At 37.7% G+C, this 25,780-nt stretch overlaps 1 protein-coding gene across 3 annotated transcripts; it reads left to right on the forward strand.

Annotated features, from left to right (window-relative positions):
* Positions 1-10,462: 10,462 nt before the first annotated feature.
* Positions 10,463-25,523, forward strand: LOC137029453 (keratin-associated protein 5-4). 3 transcript variants are annotated; one of them, XR_010896295.1, is made up of 10 exons: positions 10,463-10,628; positions 11,085-11,179; positions 12,169-12,513; positions 12,875-12,946; positions 13,032-13,139; positions 18,665-18,722; positions 18,828-18,894; positions 19,023-19,091; positions 20,043-20,129; positions 22,450-22,463. XR_010896295.1 is itself a non-coding variant. In XM_067399060.1 (9 exons), the coding sequence occupies exons 3-9, from the start codon at positions 12,187-12,189 to the stop codon at positions 23,228-23,230; spliced, it is 1,482 nt and encodes a 493-aa protein (XP_067255161.1). In that variant the 5' UTR covers positions 10,463-10,628; positions 11,085-11,179; positions 12,169-12,186; the 3' UTR covers positions 23,231-25,523. The 3 variants fall into 3 exon arrangements, 2 of the variants coding, with proteins under 2 accessions (XP_067255161.1, XP_067255162.1); XM_067399060.1 differs by lacking the exon at positions 20,043-20,129 and having other exon boundaries at positions 22,450-25,523; XM_067399061.1 differs by lacking the exons at positions 13,032-13,139; positions 20,043-20,129 and having other exon boundaries at positions 22,450-25,523.
* Positions 25,524-25,780: the final 257 nt, after the last annotated feature.

Genomic DNA, 25,780 nt, shown 5'->3' on the forward strand with positions numbered 1-25,780 from the left:
ATTTGAGTTGTATTAAAAATATCCTGGCTCTCCTAAACTTTACAATGATAGTGATAGGACTCAATATTTTGATTCCAAAAAAGTGCATCCATTCATTATAAATGTATTATTCCACATGGCTCCAGAAGGGTTAATAAAGGCCTTCGCAAGCAAATTTTTTGTAAGAAAAATATCCATATTTAACACTTTATAAGCTAAAATAACTTTTGCAGTCCATGAAGCTTGAAAAAGCTTGTGATCATTCTGCTTCAATGTTGCTGGCGTCAATTGTGAAGGATATGAAGGTGAACTAATTCACTTGGAAAGACTCGTAAGCAGTCAAAATGGAGTCCTACAACAGAGAAGAAGGACTTTGAGAGCAAAGTAAAGCAATTAAACGTATACAAAATAACAGACTTGTTCAGCAACAAGAAAGTGAGTTTATTAGTGACCCCCTGTTGCATTTATTAAGAAAACAGGAAAACGTTCTTGAGAAACTCGAACAGCTCAATGACCGACAAGGTAGAAAGACTAAAAATAAAGATTAGTAAATGCAGTACCAAATGTATTGCTCATGGTTAGTTCATGTTAGTTAATACATTAAATAATTAGTTCACTTTCAAATTAAATTTTCCTGATAATTTACTCACCCCCATGTCATCCAAGATGTCTTTCTTTCTTCAGTCGAAAAGAAATTAAAGTTCTTCCAGGATTTTTCTCCTTATAATGGACTTCATCTTGAACTAGCTCTCTTCTTCTTCTCCTCTACTAGAATTCTGGCAGTGTAGACACTGCTAAGTGTATTACTGCCCTCCACAGGTCAAAGTTTGAACTAATTGTTATATACTTGCACTAGCATATTGTATATGACAATTTAGTCTCACTTCAGCTTATAGGAAAAATAGGCAGTAATACTTTAATAATAAATAGTTATTTTTGCAATACTTTTCAAACCAAGAAAGAAGGGTGGTTCAAATAAATATAATTTGAAACAGGATGGGGCAATAGTTGAGGATTTGGGGCCTCCATATTAACATGGGCCCAACAGTACAGAAGTTCCAGAGAGCACTCATCCAAGAGTCTTGTTTAAGAGGCCTTGTATAGGCTATGGGACACATATATTCCAGCATAAATAAACATTTGTTTTCATTGTTGATGGGTTTTTCTGAACCAAACTGGGTTGCGTTTCCCCAAAGCATCGTAAGTTGATCGTAGAATAATTGCCACCATTGGTTTCTACAATTAATTTAGGCTTATGATGCTTTTGAGAAACGCAGCCCTGGATCACGTGGCCTTGAGTCCCAGGGCCACCCCGGGCTTCTGGTAGTCAAGGGCCCATGGGCATTGGCCCCATAGACCTGGTTGTAATCCATACCCGATGCAGGAATGTACCCTGTCCTGTAGGATTTTCATTCTGTCTTACAGGATTCCTGCATGGTCCCTGCACCATCCTTCAGGATTCCTGCTGGAAGGAAAAGGAAGCTGAGAATTTTAAGGGAGGGCTGTGGTAAGACTGCTAGAAGGTCGTTTTTGGCAGGAGGATAGAAAAAGGAAGGATGTAAAATCATGATCTTGGTGTGGCCATCCTTAAAAAACTTCTTTCCCTTTCTGTCTTGATTGTTTTGGAGAAACAGAGAGAAGTGAGTACTACTACTTTTTACACTATTTACAGATAGTAAAATGATCAATGTAGTGAAAATTGTTACCAGGGTCTGTTCTAGTGCTCAGATATTTGTGGACGTGTCAGGGATATCTTCCTGGGACCCAGCAATAGACTTTTGTCCTCTGTAGTGGACATTATATTTTAGTGATTTTCTCTGACATCATACATGTCACAGTTTTAGTCTGGATGTCCTGTAAAGAGCACATTCAGGGCTTTGCAGAGAAACCAAATTTTTAGAGGTTTCCCTATGACAAGAACAACTTCTTGGTCTTTAAATATGACTGAAAATCAAAATTAGCACTCTTATGGAAATATGATAATATTTTGTAATTATCATTAAAATCGAATTAATATTCAAATTGTTTGTTATGAATCAACATCTCAGGAAAATGTTATGGGGTTTATAATCAAAATATGACTTTCCGTTACGAAAAAGGGCATTGATTTCATACATGACCACTGTAGAGGACACCAGGACTTAAATCATGTTTATCAGGCATTTTAGGAGATACAACAAGTAAATAGTGAAATAAATTATATATCAATATTCCTATTAATTATTAGATATTATTATGAAAATGTTGCCAATTATTACTCCCATTATTACACTTCTTTTTTCATTGCATGTTGCTCCAAGAACACATTAATTTGCAAATTAGATGCATTGTATTGAATTGGAAAATCCATGTATGACTATTTTACATATTGCATAAAGTAAAATGGTATATTGATTCATTCCTTTCTATCTTTCATAAAATAGTTGAGAATCATCTTTATACAAAGTTTGGTTAAAAAAGCCAAAAAAATATATGGATTGATTTTATAAAAAAAAAAAAAAAAAAAAAAAAAAATCCCATTGTTTTTGCCTATATATGTCATTTCATGTCATGTTATTTTTTTTAACGATTTAGTCCTGGTGTCCACTACAGAGGACATAGCATAACATATGAATAAAATATAATTTTAATAAATGTTTTTTTTTTTTTTTTTCCATTTGTTTCTTCTGCTCTAAACAATGTAATGACATGAAAAAATACTAAATTCAAAAAACGTTTTTTCTGGGTCTCAGAAGGATATACTTTTAGGTAATATTTTTCTCCCAGTCACCCCTGTAATTCACGGAGAAATATTTTCAAACTTTGGCACCGGAGATCGTGAAGTGACGGAAAACAGAGCAGGCGGATGATAATGTTGCAGCCTATAGAGGCCCACATGATCAGGGGGCGATCTGTTCAGCGGGTTTTGCAAATATTTAGGCTCTTCCAATATATTGCATATTTTACTGGACGGAGGTTTTAAAATAACAAGCATTTGACTAGCATACGACGGATCACCCTCGAAATCACAAAGATTTGGCATTTCAATTAATGTATTAAATTATTATCATTAGGCTATTATTATTATTATTATTATGCTCCTTTTATTATTAAATTAATATTAGGCCTACAATTAATTTACCCCGCAATTATTTCATATCATCACCTGCGGATAAAGTGAGATTAGCTTAGGCTATTGAAACTGTTTTTAAAACATTTGGCTCTTTTATAAATGGAATTAGCCTATAGACTTATAATAAAAAAATATTAACAGTCTATAACATATCCGAACACTGCAATCATCAGTCATCAATTAAAATCTTTTTCAAATAATTATCTTCTCATTTCACTATACGAGAAATATATAAGAAATTAAATTAAGACAGATATGCCTACTGCAATCAGTATATTTGAAGTAGCTTATTCAAAGATCTACATATCTGTTAATGCAGCATCAGATGCATAAAAGCTCGATCAGTTTTTACTTTCACTTTCTGCAGTGAATGACTTAAGTTTGAGACTTCTTCACCAGCATATGCAGCTCACCTTCATGTTTTAAAACGGAAATATTTTGACGTGACATTTTTCATTTATCAACAATTGCTCCCTAAATGATGGACAACCGATTCACATTTCGCGCACGTCATTCCCGTGATAATAAAATTAAGTAAATTATTAAATAGATAAGTAAATAAACAAGTAAAGAAGGCTATGTAAACACTAATTAGCCAATATTTTAAAATATAGTCTTGGTCGCACTGAGTCTGAGAATTTGTTGTTCCTATGCAAGGGAATGTTATATAGGGTTATACAGCCATATAGTGGTTACACAATGGTATTACACCGTGTCTACACAAGACGCGACTTTTGTCGCGTCGCATTGCGTCGCAACAAATAAAAGCTGTCTACTGAATGCGACAAGAGGACCGTTGGAAAGCACGTGGACTACCTCAAAAATAGAACGGGGAATCCTTTTAAGCCGGGCACACATTTAACAACAAGCTAAAACATTCTAAGACTGTGCTCAACATACAGCGATTGTTTCCTGCGACTGAAGCCGATTTAAATACTTAAACATGGAATTTGAACACCGACTGTAATCGCAGACCGAATGCAACTGGCTCTGACTGGACGTGTTTGAGCGCGATCAGTCATAAGTATCAATTTACATTCATAATCGGCCTTACAATCGTTAAGTGTGTGCGCGGCTTTACTGTCGGAAATTTGTCGTGTTGCGCCGCATCCAGTGTAGACAATATCATGGATTATGGGTTCTATCGACGTCACTTTCCCGCCGGAATGCGCTCCCTCAGATGGACTGATCAAAAGAACCTGCTGCGTGACTGGATTTCATAGGGGAAACTGTGAAAACACGAGTGAAACAAACGATTACACTAAAGGTTGGACTCGAAATTGTTTCTTACAACTTGTCAAATAAACCTAATCCATGGATATTGACATGCAGCCAAGAGTCGTGTTTCCTGACATTGTCTGATTTTGACGCCGGGGAAATACATTAAAGCAAATCTGCCTGTGATTAATTGATGAGTTGTCAACACAATATATAACAATACAATATACATGCATAGCCTATGATTTTACCTCAAGATCCAACAATTTGACTCAAAAATGATTCTGCAAATCCATGTTTCTTTGCCTGGATTCCAGTTGTTTCTGTGAATTGCAGTGATCCATTTGCTTCTTTTTTGTGTAGCTTTCAGCAATCTGTACAATATATACCTCAGGTTTTGTGTCAAAGCTGTTTGTACAGTAAATCGCAAAGCTCTTTCCTATGGAAGCCCATTTCCGCCACAAAAAAAAAAAAAAACACTACTAAAAAAAAGATTAATTGCGACTTTTTATCTCAGAATTCTGACTTTTTAACTCGAGTTTATATCTCACAATTGCGAGTTATAAAGTCAGAATTCTGAGATATAAACTCGCAATTGCGTGATATAAAGTCAGAATTGCAAGATATAAAGTCGCAATTGCGTGATATAAAGTCAGAATTGAGAGATTTAAACTCGCAATTGCGTGATATAAAGTCAGAATTGCAAGATATAAACTAACAATTGCGTGATATAAAGTCAGAATTCTGAGATATAAACTCGTAATTGCGAGTTATAAAGTCAGAATTGCGAGATATAAAATCGTAATTGCGAGTTATAAAGTCAGAATTGCGAGATATAAACTCGTAATTGCGAGTTATAAAGTCAGAATTGCGAGATATAAACTCACAATTGCGTGATATAAAGTCAGAATTGCGAGATTTAAACTCACAATTGCGTGATATAAAGTCAGAATTACAAGATATAAACTCGCAATTGCGTGATATAAAGTCAGAATTCTGAGATATAAACTCGCAATTGCGAGTTATAAAGTCAGAATTGCGAGATATAAACTCGCAATTGCGTGATATAAAGTCAGAATTGCGAGATATAAACTCGCAATTGCGTGATATAGTCAGAATTCTGAGATATAAACTCGTAATTGCGAGTTATAAAGTCAGAATTGCGAGATATAAACTCGCAATTGCGTGATATAAAGTCAGAACTGCAAGATATAAACTTGCAATTGCGTGATATAAAGTCAGAATTCTGAGATATAAACTTGCAATTGCGTGATATAAAGTCAGAATTCTGAGATATAAACTCGGAATTGCGTGATATAAAGTCAGAATTGCGAGATATAAACTCACAATTGCGTGATATAAAGTCAGAATTCTGAGATATAAACTCGCAATTGCGTGATATAAAGTCAGAATTGCAAGATATAAAGTCGCAATTGCGTGATATAAAGTCAGAATTGAGAGATTTAAACTCGCAATTGCGTGATATAAAGTCAGAATTGCAAGATATAAACTAACAATTGCGTGATATAAAGTCAGAATTCTGAGATATAAACTCGTAATTGCGAGTTATAAAGTCAGAATTGCGAGATATAAAATCGTAATTGCGAGTTATAAAGTCAGAATTGCAAGATATAAACTCGTAATTGCGAGTTATAAAGTCAGAATTGCGAGATATAAACTCACAATTGCGTGATATAAAGTCAGAATTGCGAGATTTAAACTCACAATTGCGTGATATAAAGTCAGAATTGCGAGATATAAACTCGCAATTGCGTGATATAAAGTCAGAATTGCGAGATTTAAACTCACAATTGCGTGATATAAAGTCAGAATTGCAAGATATAAACTCGTAATTGCGAGTTATAAAGTCAGAATTACAAGATATAAACTCGCAATTGCGTGATATAAAGTCAGAATTGCGAGATATAAACTCGCAATTGCGTGATATAAAGTCAGAATTGCGAGATATAAACTCGCAATTGCGTGATATAGTCAGAATTCTGAGATATAAACTCGTAATTGCGAGTTATAAAGTCAGAATTGCGAGATATAAACTCGCAATTGCGTGATATAAAGTCAGAACTGCAAGATATAAACTTGCAGTTGCGTGATATAAAGTCAGAATTCTGAGATATAAACTCGGAATTGCGTGATATAAAGTCAGAATTGCGAGATATAAACTCACAATTGCGTGATATAAAGTCAGAATTCTGAGATATAAACTCGCAATTACGAGTTATAAAGTCAGAATTGCGAGATATAAACTCGCAATTGCATGATATAAAGTCAGAATTCTGAGATATAAACTCGCAATTGCGTGATATAGACAGAATTCTGAGATATAAACTCGTGATTGCGAGTTATAAAATCATAATTGCAAGATATAAACTCGCAATTGCGTGATATAAAGTCAGAATTGCAAGATATAAACTCGCAATTGCGTGATATAAAGTCAGAATTGCGAGATTTAAACTCGCAATTGCGAGTTCTAAAGTCAGAATTGCGAGATATAAACTCGCAATTAATCTTTTTATTTTTTTATTTAGTGGCGAAAACGGGCTTCAATACTTTCCCATTTTGGATGTGTTTTGTGTGTTTTTCGGGCATTCACGTTGAAAACCAATGCTGCCACTCAGTCTTTTTGCCACTCAGTGGGCATAACTGCAGTCTTAACGGCCGATGGTGACGTCACGTGCATACCCTCTATTGTCTTCAGACGGGTCGAGTAGCGCCGCTCGCGTCCGGTGTAGACACGGTGTTACAGATAATGCATAAATGGTGCATAATTTAGAGGTAAATATTTAGTACTACCGTAAAAAACACTTATAGAGCCAGTATTTAAGTTTTCCCTGGTCCACCCTTGTGGTCCACTCTGTGCCACCCCATTTAAGAAATCTAGCAAAGATTGAATAGGATACCTATTTTTAGTGATAGGCCTATTTATTTTATCACTAATATTTGATGATTATTAGTGATACAACATTCGAGTCATGCTTTTTTGGTGTTAATAATAATAAATTAGCCTGTGTATAATAATTAATGTATAGGCTAATATACAAACATTAAAAAATTTTGTTTTAAAAATGCCTTTGGACTGTGAACAACAAATTTTACCACAGACTGTTTCAGATTAATTATGTAGCCTACATATCACATCTCTCTAAAGCTCCTTTCACACAGCACGTTGATCCCAGCAAACTTCCATAAAATTGCCAGAATGCCTTTGTGAACACAAACACGCCCCGGGATTGATTCACCCTTTCACTCAGAGATTCCGGAAAATACCCTGATAATGTGTCCCGGAATCTTTTGATTTTGGTTCATTCACATTGCCAGTGATTTTCTGAAATCTGTGTGTACCTGCGTTCATACACATGCCATAAAGATCCCGTAAGATCTCAGCTTCAGCGTCGTCACTAGGACACGCCCCTTGCGGCATTGATTACGGCTTTTGTTCACACAGAACGCATTCTGGTTTTGATCCCAGCAATGTTACTAGAGTTGCGTCCCAAATGACGCACTATATACTATGCACTTATACACTATGTACTTGGGCACTATGCACTCATCCATGTAGTGCGTGAATTGTATAAGGTTATTTTGTCATTTAATAACAGAGTCCGATCCTCCCTTCCCCTCCACTACGTAATTAAAGCTGCGACAGTTGAGTGCACGAAGTGTTCAACATTCCACACTTAGTTTTTTCCGTTAATTTAGTGCATCATCCGGGTATTTAAAGTGCACTTTTTCTTTTTGGAATTTTCAGTGTGAACGCACTACTCACACTATTTATACTTAAAAACGTCATAGAATAGTGCATGAGTACGCGAATTGGGACGCACCTTAGGTCCCCGTCCCGGAAACAATTATGCATTCTGGCAATTTTATGGGATCAACATGCTGTGTGAAAGGGGCTTAACGTTGCCGGGATCAGAACAGGTGACAACACTAGAACATGCCCTGTGTGAACAAAAGCCGTAATCAATGCCGTAAGGGGCGTGCCGTGGTGATGACGCTAAAGCTGAGATCGTGAACGGTTCGTAATGCACTAGTTTATGATGGAATCAGAAAGATAATGCATGAGCGTGGTTTCTCGAAAGAGAAATCACAGATCATACTCAAACTTTAGGCTTGTGTGAGATGAGCAAATTCTGCGCAGAACCGATCACCGGTGATCACCGCAAGATGCATGCCAGTTAGAAAAGTGTTCGAGGGTGGGCCGCCTTGCTCTGATGTCATGCCGACGTGTGTCAAAAAAGTCTCGCGACAGCGAGGCGGCTTCACCGGATTCTGCAGTCGGCGCGGTTGCTCTCCACCGACTGCGCTGACCAAAAGCACGATGGGAAACAACTTGTTGGCAACACAGCTTAAAGCTTATTGGTTTAAACAACCATGATGTATTGATCTCTTTTAAAATGTTTGCTTTTAAAACTCTAATACCTTGTTTTTATGTGTAAGCTAAATAAAAGAATGTGAAATAAACTCTCTGACACTGTGATCTCTCTATGGGTTATGTGATTGTTGTCATTTATAAAAATATATATAGCCTATAAAACATGTCTATAATAAAAGTAAAAATGACTGATACACACATCTTTCGAATGGAAATAAATAAGTACTTTGCGTGTCTTGTTCATTATGTTTATTTTCAAATAAAAGCAACAGAACTTAAATTCAGTTTATCAGCAAAACATATCCGCCTTTGATTTCGTAGGTGTCTGATCAACTACGAGAACAGAGAACTGTCCGTCTTGCCTGCACTTTTTTCACTCCTCCCCTCGCTGCAGCCGCCTACTCTCGCCTGAACTCAAACAAGCCTTTTAATACACTGTGGAGACATCACACGTCACATCGATGCCACGTGTCTTTATGGGATCTTTACGGGATGTGTGTGAACGCACGTAGGCCTACAAAATCACTGGCAGTAAACTGAATTCAAACACATTATCCGTGTGTTTCCCGGAATCTCTGGGGGAAAGGGGCTCAAAGAAATGACACCAGAATTAATCGCAGAGTATACAAGAGAGAATTCCTTGGAAGTCACAGGAAAATTAAAGTGCACAAGAAAGTCATGTGTCATAAGATAACATTGAGTGTTAAACAAAACAATATATCAAACTAAAACAATACCCATATCAAACCAGCATTTAAAAAAAGACTTTTGTGCTCATACAAAATATAACGGTTATTCCAAATAAAATAACTCTGCAGAGAAATGTTGCGCTTGTAGATCATGTTTCCAAGCTAAAAATGCTGAAGGGCAGACAGTGGGCAATTTGTCAATCTTTTAGTCACAATGTATTATTTAGAGAAGTCTAGAAAATCAAGGCCGCCATTTTTTATTAAATTTATAACAACAGATTTATGAATGTAGAGCATTCTAAGATAAAAAAATAAAAAAAATCTGTTCAATAGTTTTAACAGTTTTATCGTCTAAATGTAGATAAAGAAATATAGGTTAGTCTAGAAATTCCTTCTGCTTTTGACAGAAGAACTCTCTTTTTTCAAAGGCAGGATTACAATTCAAAGAAACTCTATCAATTTCTACACTTTTCGATATTCAAACCTAAAGCATTTGAAAAACTAACTGACTAGTTAAAATACTTCTATCAGCAATATGAATTCTGGACGATAACCTTGCCGAATTCCTCTTTCTAAAAGAAATCTCTGTGTTGTACCATGACCTAATTTCACTTAGATTTCACATCCTTCACAAAGTTTTCATAGAATTACAAAAATAAGGACAGAAATGCTCTACACACTCACATAAAAAGAGAAGTGAAAGGATGCCCAAGTGTCAAAGGCCTTGGGGGAAAAAAAAAAAAAATTAAACTATCATCCACAATAAGATGCAGTGATGCAGTGCAGTGATGTTTGTTCTTCTGGAACTTTGTCCCATCGGGTTCTTGGTCACCACTCTTATTAAGGCCCTTCTCCCCCGATTGCTCAGTTTGGCCAGGCGACCTGCTCTTGGAAGAGTCTTGGTTGTGCCGAACTTCTGTTTGAGAATTATGGAGGCAACTCTTGGGAACCTTCAGTGCAGCAGATTTTTTTTGTAGCCTTCCCCAGATCTGTGTCTTGCCACAATCCTGTCTCTGAGCTTTGCGGGCAGTTCCTTTGACCTTGTGGTTTAGTTTTTGCTCTGATTTGCATTTCCAGTTGTGTAGCCTTTTATAGAGAGGTGTGTGCCTTTCTTGTGTACCTGTCTATCACAGGTGGAAGTCTAAACAAGGTGTAGAAACATCTCAGCAACGATCAAGGGAAATAGGAGGCACCAGAGCTAAATATCAAGTGTTGTTGCAAAGGGTCTGAATATTTGGTAAAACATATTTTTCTTTTTAATAAATTTACAAACATTTCTAAATTTCTGTTTTTACTTTGTCATTATGGGGTACTGAGTGTAGATTAATGAAAAAAAAAATGAATTTAAACAATTGTAATATCAGGCTGCAACATAAAATTGAAAAAAGTGAAGGAGTCTGAGTACTTTCTGAATATACTGTAAACGAGTTTAAATATTCTTCAGTCACTTAATCTTCGGCAAAAGAGTTTTGGATCTTGCTGTCTATCTCACGAGAAGTGAATCACACACTGTAAAAAGAATTTAACTTAAAGTAATTTACCTGGTTGCCTTAAAATTTGAAATAAATGAGAAAGAAAAAGCTATATCGACTGAGAGTCTCATCTTCGTTATATTGTAACCTCTGTTCTGTCACTAAATGTGATGCTGGGGAACTGTCATTAATGTTATTTTTTTCCTTCTATTCATTTGCAGGTTTTTGTCTTATGCATTGCAGCTTCTGAAAGTTTACTTCAACATATAAAGATGCAGAAGACATCTTGAATAGATTCTGTTTTTCCTTGTTTAAGGTATTTCACCAGATATCCTGTGTTGGAACTGATTTGTTAATAAAGTGATGTAATAAAATGACAACCCTGTTTTCTGTATTATGTATTTTGTTCAATGGATTTATGTTTTTCATCCTTTTTTTTTTTTCTTTTGGGACAATGATAAACAATTGCTACTACAAATTAACAATATTTAATTGAACCAATAACATGGTTTGGAAAAATTAAATTTGTCCATCGGCTCAACCACTCCAATCTCATGGCAATTAGTACATATTTTATAAGGTGGCTAATTCGTACAAATACGTACGACATCACTCTTACAATGTTATACGTTTTATGCTAAATCGTACTAATTCTACAAGTTGCCAAATTCGTGAGAATTTGTATGAATGACCCCTAACCCCACCCCTAAAAATACCCATCACTGAGGTTTAGACAAATCGTAATGTATGAATTGGGGTTGTACAAATTAGCCACCTTGTAAAATATGTACGAATTAGTCGTGAGATAGCGTTGACTCAATATATTTCTGATTGCGCCAATGTTAACAGACTGTTGCCACAATTGATAAAATTCAATTCACACAAATTAAATTAGAAATTGAAAACTTTAGATGTGAACAGTCACTAGAAAATTTTAAGTTGGAGAGGTCTGAAATTTTTTAAAGTTAAGAAATTATGACAGAAGTATATTAATGTACAGTAGAATGTAATTATGAAAATAATAATAGGACTTATTAAACATTATTTTGTAAGCAGCATCACACAATGTTTTGTTAATGTTTAAATTTAAATTGAAATGGTAAACCTCAATTGTGCAGCACTTTGACCAAAATGTGCTTTTAATTTTTAAAAAAAAAATTTTGAGGTGGGGGGGGGGGGGGGATTTTTTCCACATTTCATTTTTATTGTAAAAAAAAAAAAACTTAACAATTGGTTAAATTGTTAAAGAATATATGAAATCTATTGTTTAAACATCCTTTTTGATTGTTTATTTCCACCATGCAGCCACAAAAACTACCAGTCATGGACACAATCTCCACTGAGTCCTGCCCACAGAGCTCACCTCAGGCTGTTGCTGCAAGCCCGCAGATATCAACCAAAAAACGGCAAGCCCCGCAACCACCAAAGCCTGTGAACCCAGCTTGCACTCACTCTCCTCCTGTGATAGTTCTCCAGCCGTTGCCACAGAGCTCAACCCAGGCTGTTGCTGCAAGCCCGCAGATATCACCCAAAAAACGGCAAGGTCTGCAACAACCAAAGCCTGTGAACCCAGCTTGCACTCACTCTCCTCCTGTGATAGTTCTCCAGCCGCTGCCACGATGCCTGGGCCCTCACCCTCCTCCATCTGCTGTAGGTGAACCAGAAACAACTCATAACAGGGACCCGACACATACTGTATCACTGAGAGCTGTTATGATAACAGTAACTCTCTCAAATGTTTGCAGAACAAGCGGGAAGCATGTAGCTTTCTCTATTTCTGTTTTATTATGTGACACGCCAACTTAGTTTTTCTGGTGTGTTCCACACCGTTGGCTCTAGTCGGATGCGGTTGGGTTTTTTGGACTGATTCAGTATGTACAATCTGCATTGGGCCTTAGAGTGAGAGAAAGAGAACTCTGATTGGCTGTTCAGATTAGTTTTATAGGGCCCTACAGATCCCTTCATTAGTAAATTCCGTCATCACTTTAATGTTGTTCACCATCATTCTCAGGACCCCAAGGTGCAGAAACACGCCACAGATATCCTTAGAAAGATGCTGGAGCAGGAGGAGGCAGAGCTACAGGTATGAGTTCAGTGTTCCTGTAACATGTGTGTGCTGTCATGTCAAATTTAAACACATCATAAATGACACTGCCCTCACTGTGCAGAACCTTCTGGAGGAACGGTCTCGAAACTCCTCCCCTTCACTAGAGAAGAGAATAGAAAGTTTCAGACGAAGAGCCAATCAAGTCAGAGTAAAGATCCAGCAGGATGTGGTGAGATTTGCGCTTAAAGGGTTAGTTCACCCAAAAATGTAAATTCTGTCATCATTTACTCACCCTCAAGTAGTTCCAAACCTGCATAAATTTCTTTGTTCTGCTGAACACAAAGAAAGATATTTGGAAGAATGTCAGTAACCAAACAGATCTCGCCCCCATTGACTACCATAGTAGGAAAAAAAATACTACTGTAGTTAATGGGGGGTGAGATCGGTTTGAAAAAAAAAAAAATTATTATATACTTTTTAACCACAAATTGCACTAGCTCTGCGATGCGCCATGCGAAAGTACCGAGCAAGTGTTTACAAAGCGAATGTGCAAAGACTAAGTCAAACGCCCTTTACAAAAAAAAGGTAAAACAACGATGTCGGACGAAGTTGGAGGAGAAAATGAAATAAGACTTCTGCCAAATAGGACATTCATTGTATCCCAGTGAAGTCCACTATATAGAGAAAAATGGAATGTTTTCCTCAAAAACCTTAATTTCTTTTCGACTGAAGAAAGAAAGACAAACATCTTGGATGACATGGGGGTGAGTAAATTATCAGGAAATTTTAATTCTGAAGTGAACTAATCCTTTAACTTAATTAATAAGTTAATTAATTAATTAATTATACACACCCTTATGTAAAAATGCCTGTCTTGGGAGTATTTACATGAATACTCACCAGTTATGACTTAAGACTTAAGTGGAGTAAACAGAATAAGAGCAAACATGAAACAATATATTGGATCCGTGCAGCTCTTAAAGTGACAGCAGACTAATAAACCTGCTTTAATTTTATTTGAAATGAAAAATGTTGTCTCTTCCAATTCTCTTCAAATTCCATCTTTTTGATCTTTGATAGCATGTGGGGGGAAAAGGCATAACAAACAGAAATGGAGAGAAGTTGCATTAAAATCAGCCTTCACTGTTGCTGCTGATAGCCTAGTGGTTAGCACACTGACATATTGCGCAACTGCGCCTCTGGCTGACTTGGTTTTGAATCCCGACTCGAGTGTCGTTTGCTGATCCCATTCCCCTCTCTCAACCAAATACTTTCCTGTCAGTCTCCACTGTCCTATCCCTTAAAAGCACAAGAAGGCCAGCTGTCTGGTCTCGTCGCTGCTAACCATCACTAACCCGACTACCTGCTCTACTCACTTGAGATACTGACCTGTCTTCTTCTTCCGTCATCCTCCACCAGCCTCCCACAGTCTTCCTCTATGGTCCTATTCCACGGCATCTCCAGTCATCTGCAAAACAATGAACTCAGTTACCTGCAAGCTAAAGGCCTGTACACACCGGGACGAATATCGCACGCGTTTATCGCCAGCATTTTTCGAGACGTTTTTTGTGTTCATACCCAAGAGATTTTCACTGTCGATGCGCAGAGTGAACGTGCAAATTCACTCCTTGCCAGTATGTGGCGCTTGTGCTTAACGGTAGTGCAAATAAACATATTTATGATATTAATAAGGTTAAAGAAGATAAAAATGCAGATATTAAAGGTGCTAAAGAGGATGTTTTGTTTTATACATTTTTGCAATATTACTTGAAACTGTCTTTACTAACTGATAAAAGACTATTTATTAGGTGCACTGAAAGGAATAATATTAATATACATCATCTGTGCATGAGGTAGGGCCTTAAAAACATCAGCCAATCGTTTACGCGATCATCGGGTAAACGATTGGCCCTCTGGCTTGTCAATCACTGCCATGACGTTCCTTGTGAGAGACGTGCGCGGCTGCGCGCTCCAGTAACTTTCCACACTCCACAGGCGCCGCATGCAATGTTTTTGTCTGGAGACAGGAGTAACAACTGCAGATTATGAGTTACCTGCGGTGAGTCCGACATAATGAATCCACTAACACGACACAGCGAATGCCGGTGGTAAACAAACACTCATGTTCCAATATTCATGCACGAGTTTTGGGAGGCGTTCCTTTGAAATTATCTGTGAAGGAGGGGGGTTGTTCTTACGCATGCGCTCATTTCAAAAACTCACTAACGGTCTTTGGTTTCTCAGTCGACGAAAAGATCCTCTTTAGCACCTTTAAATGGCATATATATGACATATGAGAGATGGTAGTCAGAAACGGTAGTGCAAATAAACATATTTATGAAATAGACATTCTCAACTATATTTCTTGAATGTAAAAGAAAAAAAAAAAAAAACAGTAAAAATACAGAAATAATACACATCTATTGGTGTGGCCAAGAAGTGGCAGAGCACCCATGGCGTGGATCTCAATCAGCTCCCTAGTTCACTAGTCAGGGCACTGGTCAGGGAGTTGGCTACATTCATTTACATGGTATACTGATACACGACCTAGGAAGCTAGAGCTGTTTGAGACGCAGGGATAGTTTGTAAGGGTCTTCCTCGTCTACTTACTTCCTCTTCGTCGTCTTGGTATCAGTGTGTGCTCGGCAAATCCGTTTTGTGCTTGAGCGCCACCAATTCGTGTTTTACTGTAACTTCAGCAGCTCCAGGCACGTGAACAAAAGCACCACTCTCATTGGTCGGCCAGTTTTTAACGCGCCACGTCAAACCAAAAAAACAAACCGAGGCGTTTTTTTTTAAAAATGACGCTTTTACGCCTCACGTTTTTCGTGTCGGTGTGCACACTCACGTTGGCGCTCTTTGTTTAGTCACAAGGTGTTAAACGTCGGTGATAAGTTTTAAAAAATTCTAGCTGAGCCCCAGTGTGAGTTTTTAAGGTGACCGTTATTTTAGAACACCTTATTATTATTATTATTATTATTATTATTATTACAAACATTTATAATGATCATGTTAGCCAATGAATAACACGCGATGGGCACCACCATGATAGTTTACACCATCAGGTTAAGGACTGGATTAAGCGTCAAAATATTTCAGTCTAAACTTAGTTTAGTTTTATGTATTTATGTAACTTTATGTAAGTTTTATGTATTATGTAATTACATTAAAATTTTCCATACATTTGGATTACATAGTTTTAACATAAACAAACTAATATACTTAATGTGATTTACATTTGTCAGTCATACGTAAATGAAATAAATTTATGTAATAGTAGGCCTACACAGAAAAATGCCCATGTTGTTCTGCCTTGTGTTGTGTGTGCACACTATACAGATTAAGGGGCTGTTTACACAACATTGTTTTCAAATAAAAATGGAAAACTTTTTATCCATTTTGGTCGCTCATTTACGCAACAGCAGTGTTTTGAGGGCCTGAAAATGCAAGCTTTTGAAAACGTGTTTCAAAGTGCAAGGTTTTGAAAATGATACTGTTAACTCTTCATGTAAACAACAAAAAAGTGAATCTGTAAAAGATGTCTTCTTTTAACTTAAATTGATTTAATCTTTTTTTCTGTTCTTCTCTGTCCTTCAGTGTTTCTGGTGTTCATCAGTGTCTAAATTCACTCATTTGTTTCATTCACTCAGGTCTCAAGTGGACTGTATTAGTAAACTAATGTAGGAAAGAGTGAATGAGGGTATTGGTTGTGATTTGGGACACAGTTGACTTTGACTGCTATTGATCACCATTAATCGATTTGACAGCACTAATTTTACCAAGTCAAATTTCAGAAGTACACTGGCACATAAGAGGCTTTCGCACCGGAGGAACCTTTTCATAGTTCGTAGAATTATTGCGAGAAGTGCCAGGATTTTGCAGTGATATCACCGCATGAAATAGGAACGATTTTAGTTCTAGGAACTCCTTTTGGGGAACCAAAAAGCCATGTACACACAGATTATAGTCTACAAACTAACTCTACGAACATGGAAAACAGTGAAAAGGGGCTTTTGCTCTGGGTAGTTCTAGGAACTTATTTCTAGGAACTAGTAACCAGGGTTCTCAGAGAACTAATAGTTCCCCTAGGTCAGTTTTCCTGGTTGCATTTGCACATAATCATGTTTTGCTTGGTCCAAAGTTGCACTGGATTTTCTCCTTAGTGGTTGAGAGGTCCATGGGCCTTTCGCACCAGAGGATCCTTTTCATTGTTCCTAAAACTGGGCCTAACTCAGCGCAGCTATTTTTTAAAAATCAGTGTACACACACACACAGTTTATAATCTATATATTTACTCCACAAACGAACTCTGTGAACATGAAAGACAGTGATAGATGGACCTCTCAACCTTTACACTAAAGAGAAATTCCAATGCAACTTTGGACCAAGCAAAACATGATTATGTACTTCTGCTCAACTAGCGACACTGGGCATCAACCACACTGCAAATGCAAATCATTTTTCATATACTGTCTACTTTCTTTGTATAACAGTTCTTTCTAATAATGCATTAGACAGGGCTGATCATAAACAAATGGAGAATAGGAGTGCTGTGTGCTCAGGCTCTGGTGTTCTCAGTGCCGTCAAAATAAAAGTCACTACAACAAGATTTGCCGAGATAATCCATCCACCTCACAGGTGTGGCATATCAAGATGCTGATTAGACAGCATGATTATTGCACAGGTGTGCCTTAGTCTGGCCACAATAAAAGGCCACTCTAAAATGTGCAGTTTTATCACACAGCACAATGCCACAGATGTCGCAAGTTTTGAGGGAGCATGCAATTGGCATGCTGACTGCAGGAATGTCCACAGGAGCAGTTGCCCGTGAATTCATTTCTCTACCATAAGCCGTCTCCAAAGGCGTTTCAGAGAATTTGGCAGTACATCCAACCGGCCTCACAACCGCAGACCACGTGTAACCACACCAGCCCAGGACCTCCACATCCAGCATCTTCACCTCCAAGATCGTTTGAGACCAGCCACCCAGACAGCTGCTGCAACAATCGGTTTGCATAACCAAAGAATTTCTGCACAAACTGTCAGAAAGCATCTCAGGGAAGCTCATCTACATGCTCATCGTCCTCACAATGTTCACAATTCCTGGAAGCTGAAAACATCCCAGTTCTTGCATGGCCAGCATACTCACCGGACATGCCACCCATTGAGCATGTTTGGGATGCTCTGGATCGGCGTATACGACAGCGTGTTCCAGTTCCTGCCAATATCCAGCAACTTCACACAGCCATTGAAGAGGAGTGGACCAACATTCCACAGGCCACAATCAAAAACCTGATCAACTCAATGCGAAGGAGATGTGTTGCACTGTGTAAGGCAAATGGTGGTCACACCAGATACTGACTGGTTTTCGGACCCCCCAATACAATAAAACCACACATTTTAGAGTGGCCTTTTATTGTGGCCAGCCTAAGGCACACCTGTGCAATAGTCATGCTGTCTAATCAGCATCTTGATATGCCACACCTGTGAGGTGGATGGATTATCTCAGCAAAGAAGAAGTGCTCACTAACACAGATTTAGACAGATTTGTGAACAATATTTGAGAGAAATAGGCCTTTTGTGTACATAGAAAAAGTCTTAGACCTTTGAGTTCAGCTCATGAAAAATGGGGGCAAAAACAAAAGTGTTGCGTTTATAATTTTGTTCAGTGTAGTTTAATCAAATATATAATACTAGCGAGTGACATGAATGGAGTAGATTAATCTTGACCTCTTTCCCACTCTTCATTATAAGATGGAAGGGCCATTTGAGAACATAGAACAGCTGAAAAGTCAAGTTCTGACTGATATAGGTAAGATTCAGTGCCATTTTAGATCTCTTATACAGAAACTGTCTGCAGACCAATGGCAGTGTGATGGAGCTTCAGTTAAAGAGGTTTTTGTTTGGGTTCATGTAGTGAATCGACAGGAGGACATTCAAGGGCTGCTTTCTGAACTCCAGCAGCAGGTGCTTCAAGACCACAGGTGTGTCTTCAGCTTTCATTTTAATGTTTTCTAATAGCTGATTCTCTCATTTCATTTAATCTGTCAAAAATTACAGCTTATTTTAGGTATTAAATGTCCATCTGAAACAATTAATTCTCTTTTTACAGTGTTGTTGAAGATCTTGTGAAAAAGAGACAGGTGGTGGACAAACAGGTGGTGGAGCTCAGGGAAATCCTGTGAGTTACTCTCTGTGAAAATGACCTCAAAGACCACATGAGCTCAATACTGACACTGACTTTACTTGTGCTAATGCATCATCCATGACTGCAGGTTATTCTAAAAGACAAAATATTTGATCAGAAATCTGCTTTCTGGAGAATCTATTAATGTACTTTTTTTCATATAATCTTTGTTACAAAACACATGATCATTGTAATGTCATTTACATTTATTCATTTGGCAGACGCTTTAATCCAAAGCTACTTACAAGTGAAGAATACAACAAGCGAGTCGTCATGACGAGGCAAATAGATACAAGAAGTGCTCACAATAAAGGTTTCAGGCAGTGCTCAGAGTATCATAAGCTACAATAGAGAGGGATTAAAGGAAGTGAAAGGATAGGTATAGGATTTTTTTTTTTTTTTTGGAGGAGGAGGAGGTTAAGTGCTCACGAAAAAGATGAGTTTTCAGCTGTCTTTTGAATATTGCCAAGGACTCCGTATTCCGGATGAAGGCAGGAAGATTATTCCACCAGCAAGGAACAGTTACAGCAATGTTTCCTTTTTTCTTTTTCTTTTTTTTTTTACATACAAAGAACTGTTAATTTTTGGGATTCACTCAGCAAATATTTATGTTTAATGTTTATATAAGTATTTCTGAGTTATGTTTATGTAAGCATTTCTATATAACCTATATGAAATATCCAAGCGGACATGTCAAGCACAGATTGCAGAGTGTCATTTTTAAAACATTTTTTATTTTCACTCATCATGTAGGCCTACTTTGCAATAATCAAACACACTCAATTACACATACAGAAATAATAATGCAATATTGTTATCTGTAGTATGCCCATTTGTCTCTGATAAAATGGGGAAGAAATGAATAAAAATCTGTAAGTTCAGCACTAATGAGGAAAAAAATCAGCCTATATCTGCATGATAAATGTTTTGTTTGTTTGTTTACAGTTTTCCACAACTTTAAATGTGGCCAATATTTAATTAAACTGGAAATTGTCATTAGTGAATATGAAGTGTATCCCTCCCCCAAAAAAGGTATAAAAGTATAAATTCCTGTTGTTAAATTAACACTGCTCAGTGTCTCATGGGGTCAGAGTGTTAAAAGCTAACATTGAAGCAGTGTTGCAGTTAATTAGATAACTACAACTGACTTCAGCCACAGCCTTAAGCCCTGGATACACTGCACGATTTTAGCAATCCTATAAGATCATTACTTTATGACACTGTGCAACATGATCTAAACTTGGGTACGACATACATAATGAGCGTTGACTCGTAGGCTACGATGCCAGTTTCTATAGAAGAATAAAATGTCATCCGCGTGTGCTAGTGGAAAACAAAACAATATGTTGAATCACACGTTGGCAGTTGTAGATTTTATGTGTGCTGAAAAAAAGGTAAGCAGTTTTAAATTTTAGCATCATGTTATTTCCCTATAGCAGCTAATAAATTGGAAGTCTTGCACATTGACAGAAAACACCCTATTTCCTTGTTGAAAAATAAGGTGGATGGACTAAACATGTAATAAGCATGTGCATGAGGTCACCGTTTTCACAGATTCACATTTTTGCAGTTTACATGGAGATGACAGTGGTATCGTTTTCAAAAACTTCCACACTGAAACCCAAAACGCTATTGTCGTGTAAATAAATAGCAAAAAAGCATAAAAAGTTTTCTGTTTTTAGTTGAAAGCGGTGTCATGCCCCTTAATCTCAACAAAGGTGACAAACACTGTTAAAGAGATTAAACCAATCAGCCATTGACGACGTCAAAAAGGACTCAAGGTGGTGAGAGAAGTTCGAATCTCGTTCATCAAAACGAATGAATCTTTTTTTCAATTTATTTCATTCATTTCAGCATAATATAATTAAAATGTTACATGTTAATAGCCAAATTCCCCAACACAAAATTACACAATGTTAATCATATTTCAAATAAGAAAAAAAAAAAACCTATTATGCATCCAAGGTCAAATTATGACAAAGAGAAACGATTAATTCATTGCTTCAGGCTATGTGTGTTAGATTACCTCACATCCCGATCTGTCGTTCATTCTTTAGTCACGTCATATCTCCATAAGCTGAAGCTATGCAGTCTGTACCGGAAACAGAATTGATTAGTTCACCTCTTGAATCTTTGGGTTCAAGTCATTCGTTCATCCCCTGACAGTCCCATAGGCTATAATGCAGACAGTACTAGAAAGAGAATTGACTAGTTCACCTCTCGAGTCTTCGGGTCGTTTGTTCAGTTAAGCATCACAAATCGTTAATCATCATTATTTAATTAACTGCAACATTGCTTCAATGTTAGTGTTTAACATTCTCTAGTGTGGACCCCATGCTAAGACACATAGCATTGTTAATTTACCACTGGGGATTTTGCTGTGTACTTTCTCAACCATTCACTCTAATAAATGCTGGGTTAAAAACAACCTAAGTTGGGTTGAAAATGGACAAACCCAGCAATTGGGTTGTTTTAACCCATCTGTAGGGTTAAATGTTTGCCCAACCTGCTGGGTAGTTTTATTTAACTCAACTATTGTTTAAAAATTACTGTATTGCTTAATTCAAATTAACCCAAAGTATGTTGGAAATGAACATTTATTAATGTTAAATGAATAATTATTAAACAATAAACATTTATTAAATTGCTTATTAATAAATTTATATTAATAAACTATTAAACTATTAAATTTATATTAATAAAATATTAAAGCTTATTAATAAACATTCACCTTTTGTCTATTATTGTTGTGTCTTTTCTTCTTAGTAAGCAATAATGACCACTGACGACTTGAAATAAAATAAACAAACTGTTTACTGAAGTTTTTTGAACTGGATAACACATATGCAGCGAACACACATTGAATCAGTCACATGTTCTTTTTCTGCGCGCTCTCACTTGCTCATTATGCATTATGGGTAGACTTTTCTTAAAGCTGAACAACCCAATATATGACAATTTAAACTTTATCTGTTATTATCAATGACAATTAATTAAACATTCTGTAATTGCTATTATTACGCTAAATTAATTCACAACAATTATTGTTGTCTCTAATTGCATCTGGTTTTTAATTTCCCTACTATTTTGGGTTCATTTTAAGTCAGCCATATAGCAATTTTTAAATAATAGTTGGTTTAAATAAAGCTACCCAGCAGGTTGGGCAAACATTTAACCCAACCGCTGGGTTAAAACAACCCAATCGCTGGGTTTGTCCATTTTCAACCCAACTTGGGTTGTTTTTAACCCAGCATTTTTTAGAGTGTAACTTTTGCATTTTCATAGTTAACTTTTGCAGCTTTTTTAATTGCGTCATACACTAAATCAGCTTCTTCTGTATCTTTCCATCCAGTGACGACCCCTCCAATGACTCCCGCAAGAGCAGAAGCTCCAAGAACAGCTCACGGAATCGCAGGACCTGTTGCTGCTGCAAATGCTCCTCCTGCTGCCTTAACTGCTGCAGCTGCTCCTCCTGCTGCCTTAACTGCTGCAGCTGCTCCTCCTGCTGCCTTAACTGCTGCAGCTGCTCCTCCTGCTGCCTTAACTGCTGCAGCTGCTCCTCCTGCTGCCTTAACTGCTCCCCATGCTGCGGGAGCTGCTTCCCATGCTGCGGGAGCTGCTCCCCATGCTGCGGCAACTGCTCCCCATGCTGCGGCAACTGCTCGCCATCCTGCGGCAGCTCCGACCCATGCTGCGGCAGCTCCGACCCATGCAGCGGCAGCTCCGACCCATGCAGCGGCAGCTCCGACCCATGCAGCGGCAGCTCCTCCCCATGCAGCGGCAGCTCCTCCCCATGCAGCGGCAGCTCCTCCCCATGCTGCGGCAGCTCCTCCCCATGCTGCGGCAACTGCTCCCCATGCTGCGGCAGCTGCTCCCCATGCTGCGGGAGCTGCTCCCCATGCTGCGGCAGCTGCTCCCCATGCTGCGGGAGCTGCTCCCCATGCTGCAGCTGCTCCTCATGTTGCAGCTGCTCCTCATGCTGCAGCTGCTCCTCATGCTGCAGCTGCCTCAAATGCTGCTGCTGTTCCTGCTGCAGCTGCCTCAAATGCTGCTGCCGCTGCCTCAAATCCTGCTGCTCTTCCTGCTGCCGCTGCCTCAAATGCTGCTGCTGCTCCTCCTGCTGCCGCCGCTGATACTATACCCCCAGCTGCAGCTGTCATCTCGGATTTTAGAAAATTCTTGTACCTTCTCAACCATAACATTTGCATTCTCATAGTTAGGTTTTGCAGATATTTTATAGCGTTATACACTGAATCAGCTTCTTAAGCATCTTTCCATCCAGTGGCTGCTCCTCCAACGGCTCTTGTAAGAGCTGCAGCTCTGAGAATCACAGGACCTGTCGCTACTCCGGCACCTCCGGCTGCTTCTCCTGCTACCCCAACTGCTGCAGCTTTTCCTCCATCAGCCACATCTTTAAATTCTGCAGTTTCTCCTTCTGTATTTGCAGTCTCAACTGCTGTACCTGCTCCTCCTGCTGCCTCAACTTCTGCAGCTTCTCCTCCATTTGCAACATCCTTAACTTCTGGAGCTTCTCCTCCTGCATCCACGGCCTCAACTGCTGACACTGCAACCCCAGCTGTGGCTGATAGCTTGGATCTTAGCACTGCGTGTAATGAGCAAAATGCTTTTAACAAAATTACAAGTTCTCCCAACTGCAGCTAATTCAACTCCTACACCCAAAAAAGCACCAGTCAGCATGTTGTTGCTCCTGCGACTTGCTCCAGAATTGTCAAATTGTCCCCATATCTCTCTTGAATTTCTTTCTTCACCTTTTGAAGCAGCTCATTGTTGTAGCATTTCTCTTTCAACATCTTGGCAATGGTGTCCAGCAAATGTTTCATCTGAATGCTGTTTCTCTTCTAACCCCACCCAATGGGACGTGACCGCGACCTCCACAGTTATTGACAAGCTCTAGCCTTAAATCTTTCAATGGTCTGTCCTTTTAGTTGCTCACAATGAATGAATAAGATCACTGACATTGTGTGTTTCAGGACATGTTCCTCGGTCAGTGTGTTCAGAAATTGTTGTACCACCTTGTTTTCGTGTCTTGTGTTTCTTCTAACATTTAGAACAATGGCAAAGGCATGAACAGCAGTCACAATATGTGTCCTGCAGAGTTTTGCTCCAACCAGCTCTGACAAACCTGTTTGAAAGTTTCAGACCTTGATTAGCTGATTCATGTGTGTTTAATTGGGGTTGAACTTGGAGCTAAACTTTGCAGGACGTCGGCCCTCCAGGACAGAGTTTGGAGACCTCTGCTATAACTTATTATAACTAATTAAACATTTTTCTGTAATTAATCGTGATTAATCACACCTAATATTAAAGTTTCTAATGTATTTTTATGTTGTAAAACTTTCCCATTTAATCTCCAAAATAATGTCTAATCAAAAAAGACAGTATACACTCTTAAAACAAATGTGTTGAAAACAATACAACATAGTTTCTAACGTTCAGAGTGTGCTCAGGGACATGTTAAATTTAACACAGGATATGTACTTTACTACATTATAATATCGTTTTATAAACACATTAATTTGACCTTTTTGTATACATATAACACAACTGTGTTACTGAGTAATTATTTACCATTTTAATATAAAAAATGCTAGATCAAAATCGCACTGAAGCATTAAATACTGTTCTCATACTTTATTTTGCATTTTTCAGTTTTTTTTTAACATGGAATATTGTATAAAAAAAAAATTTCAAAACATTCATCATACAAAGCATTCAAACACATCTTTACACAACATTCATCAAATATAATAAAACTCATATCTGTTAGGTACTGTCAAATACTATGTCAAATAGAACAATGTCTGAAACCATTTCCGACATAAGACTAAACTTTCTCAACTTGTTCTCAAATTTACCAACAAACAGAAATATACTAATAACCTTGAAAATAATCATCATAAACATAGTTCATACATTTACCTAAGATGTTGACTTTTTCACAAATCAGTTCATTATTAACCAAAAACATCCCTAACAAATTAACAAAAAATGTTGTATAGGACTGACATATTGCTGATCAATATCTAAGTCACCAGGCAGCTTTGCCAAATCAAATTCTTTGGTTTTGATGATATTATAAGAAAAGAGGTGCTCATCAAAATATTTTATTTTTATAACTCTCAGGAGTATAAGTGCACATTCTTTCTGTGTATATTATGTGTATAACTTTAACCAAATAAATCTTTCTGCTCTTATCTGCTTTTAAAGGCATAATGCATCCTGTCCTGTGTGTTGTCCCCAAGAAGCTGATATTGTTGGTCACACAAATTGAACTGTGTAAATGAGAGTTTCAAAGTGAGAGTCTGTCTTCAGTTTGTCAAGTAATTGGTCGCCCTTGTACAAAGAGGTCATCAGATCTGGGAATGCAATGGGCACGGTCATTTCAAAATTGAGTGGTGAGCTCAATTTCCAGTGGTACATTTGCTGAATCTTTGAAATATTTCTGAAATATTTCTGAAGTCGCATAGTACTTTGGCCTGTCGCTTAAGGGGGTCATGTTTCACTTCAAACTTCATGCACCACAACTTGGAAAGAAGTCCAAATCAAGTCATAATACTTGGGTAATGTGTCATAAAATTGTGTTTAGGAATTAGATTGCAAGCCCTTTTGTCACAACAGGTGCAATAATTATGTCACAAATTCCTTCAACAACAGGTAAAGAT

Source organism: Chanodichthys erythropterus, chromosome 10 (assembly GCF_024489055.1).
Source record: "Chanodichthys erythropterus isolate Z2021 chromosome 10, ASM2448905v1, whole genome shotgun sequence".
NCBI classification, from domain to species: domain Eukaryota; kingdom Metazoa; phylum Chordata; class Actinopteri; order Cypriniformes; family Xenocyprididae; genus Chanodichthys; species Chanodichthys erythropterus.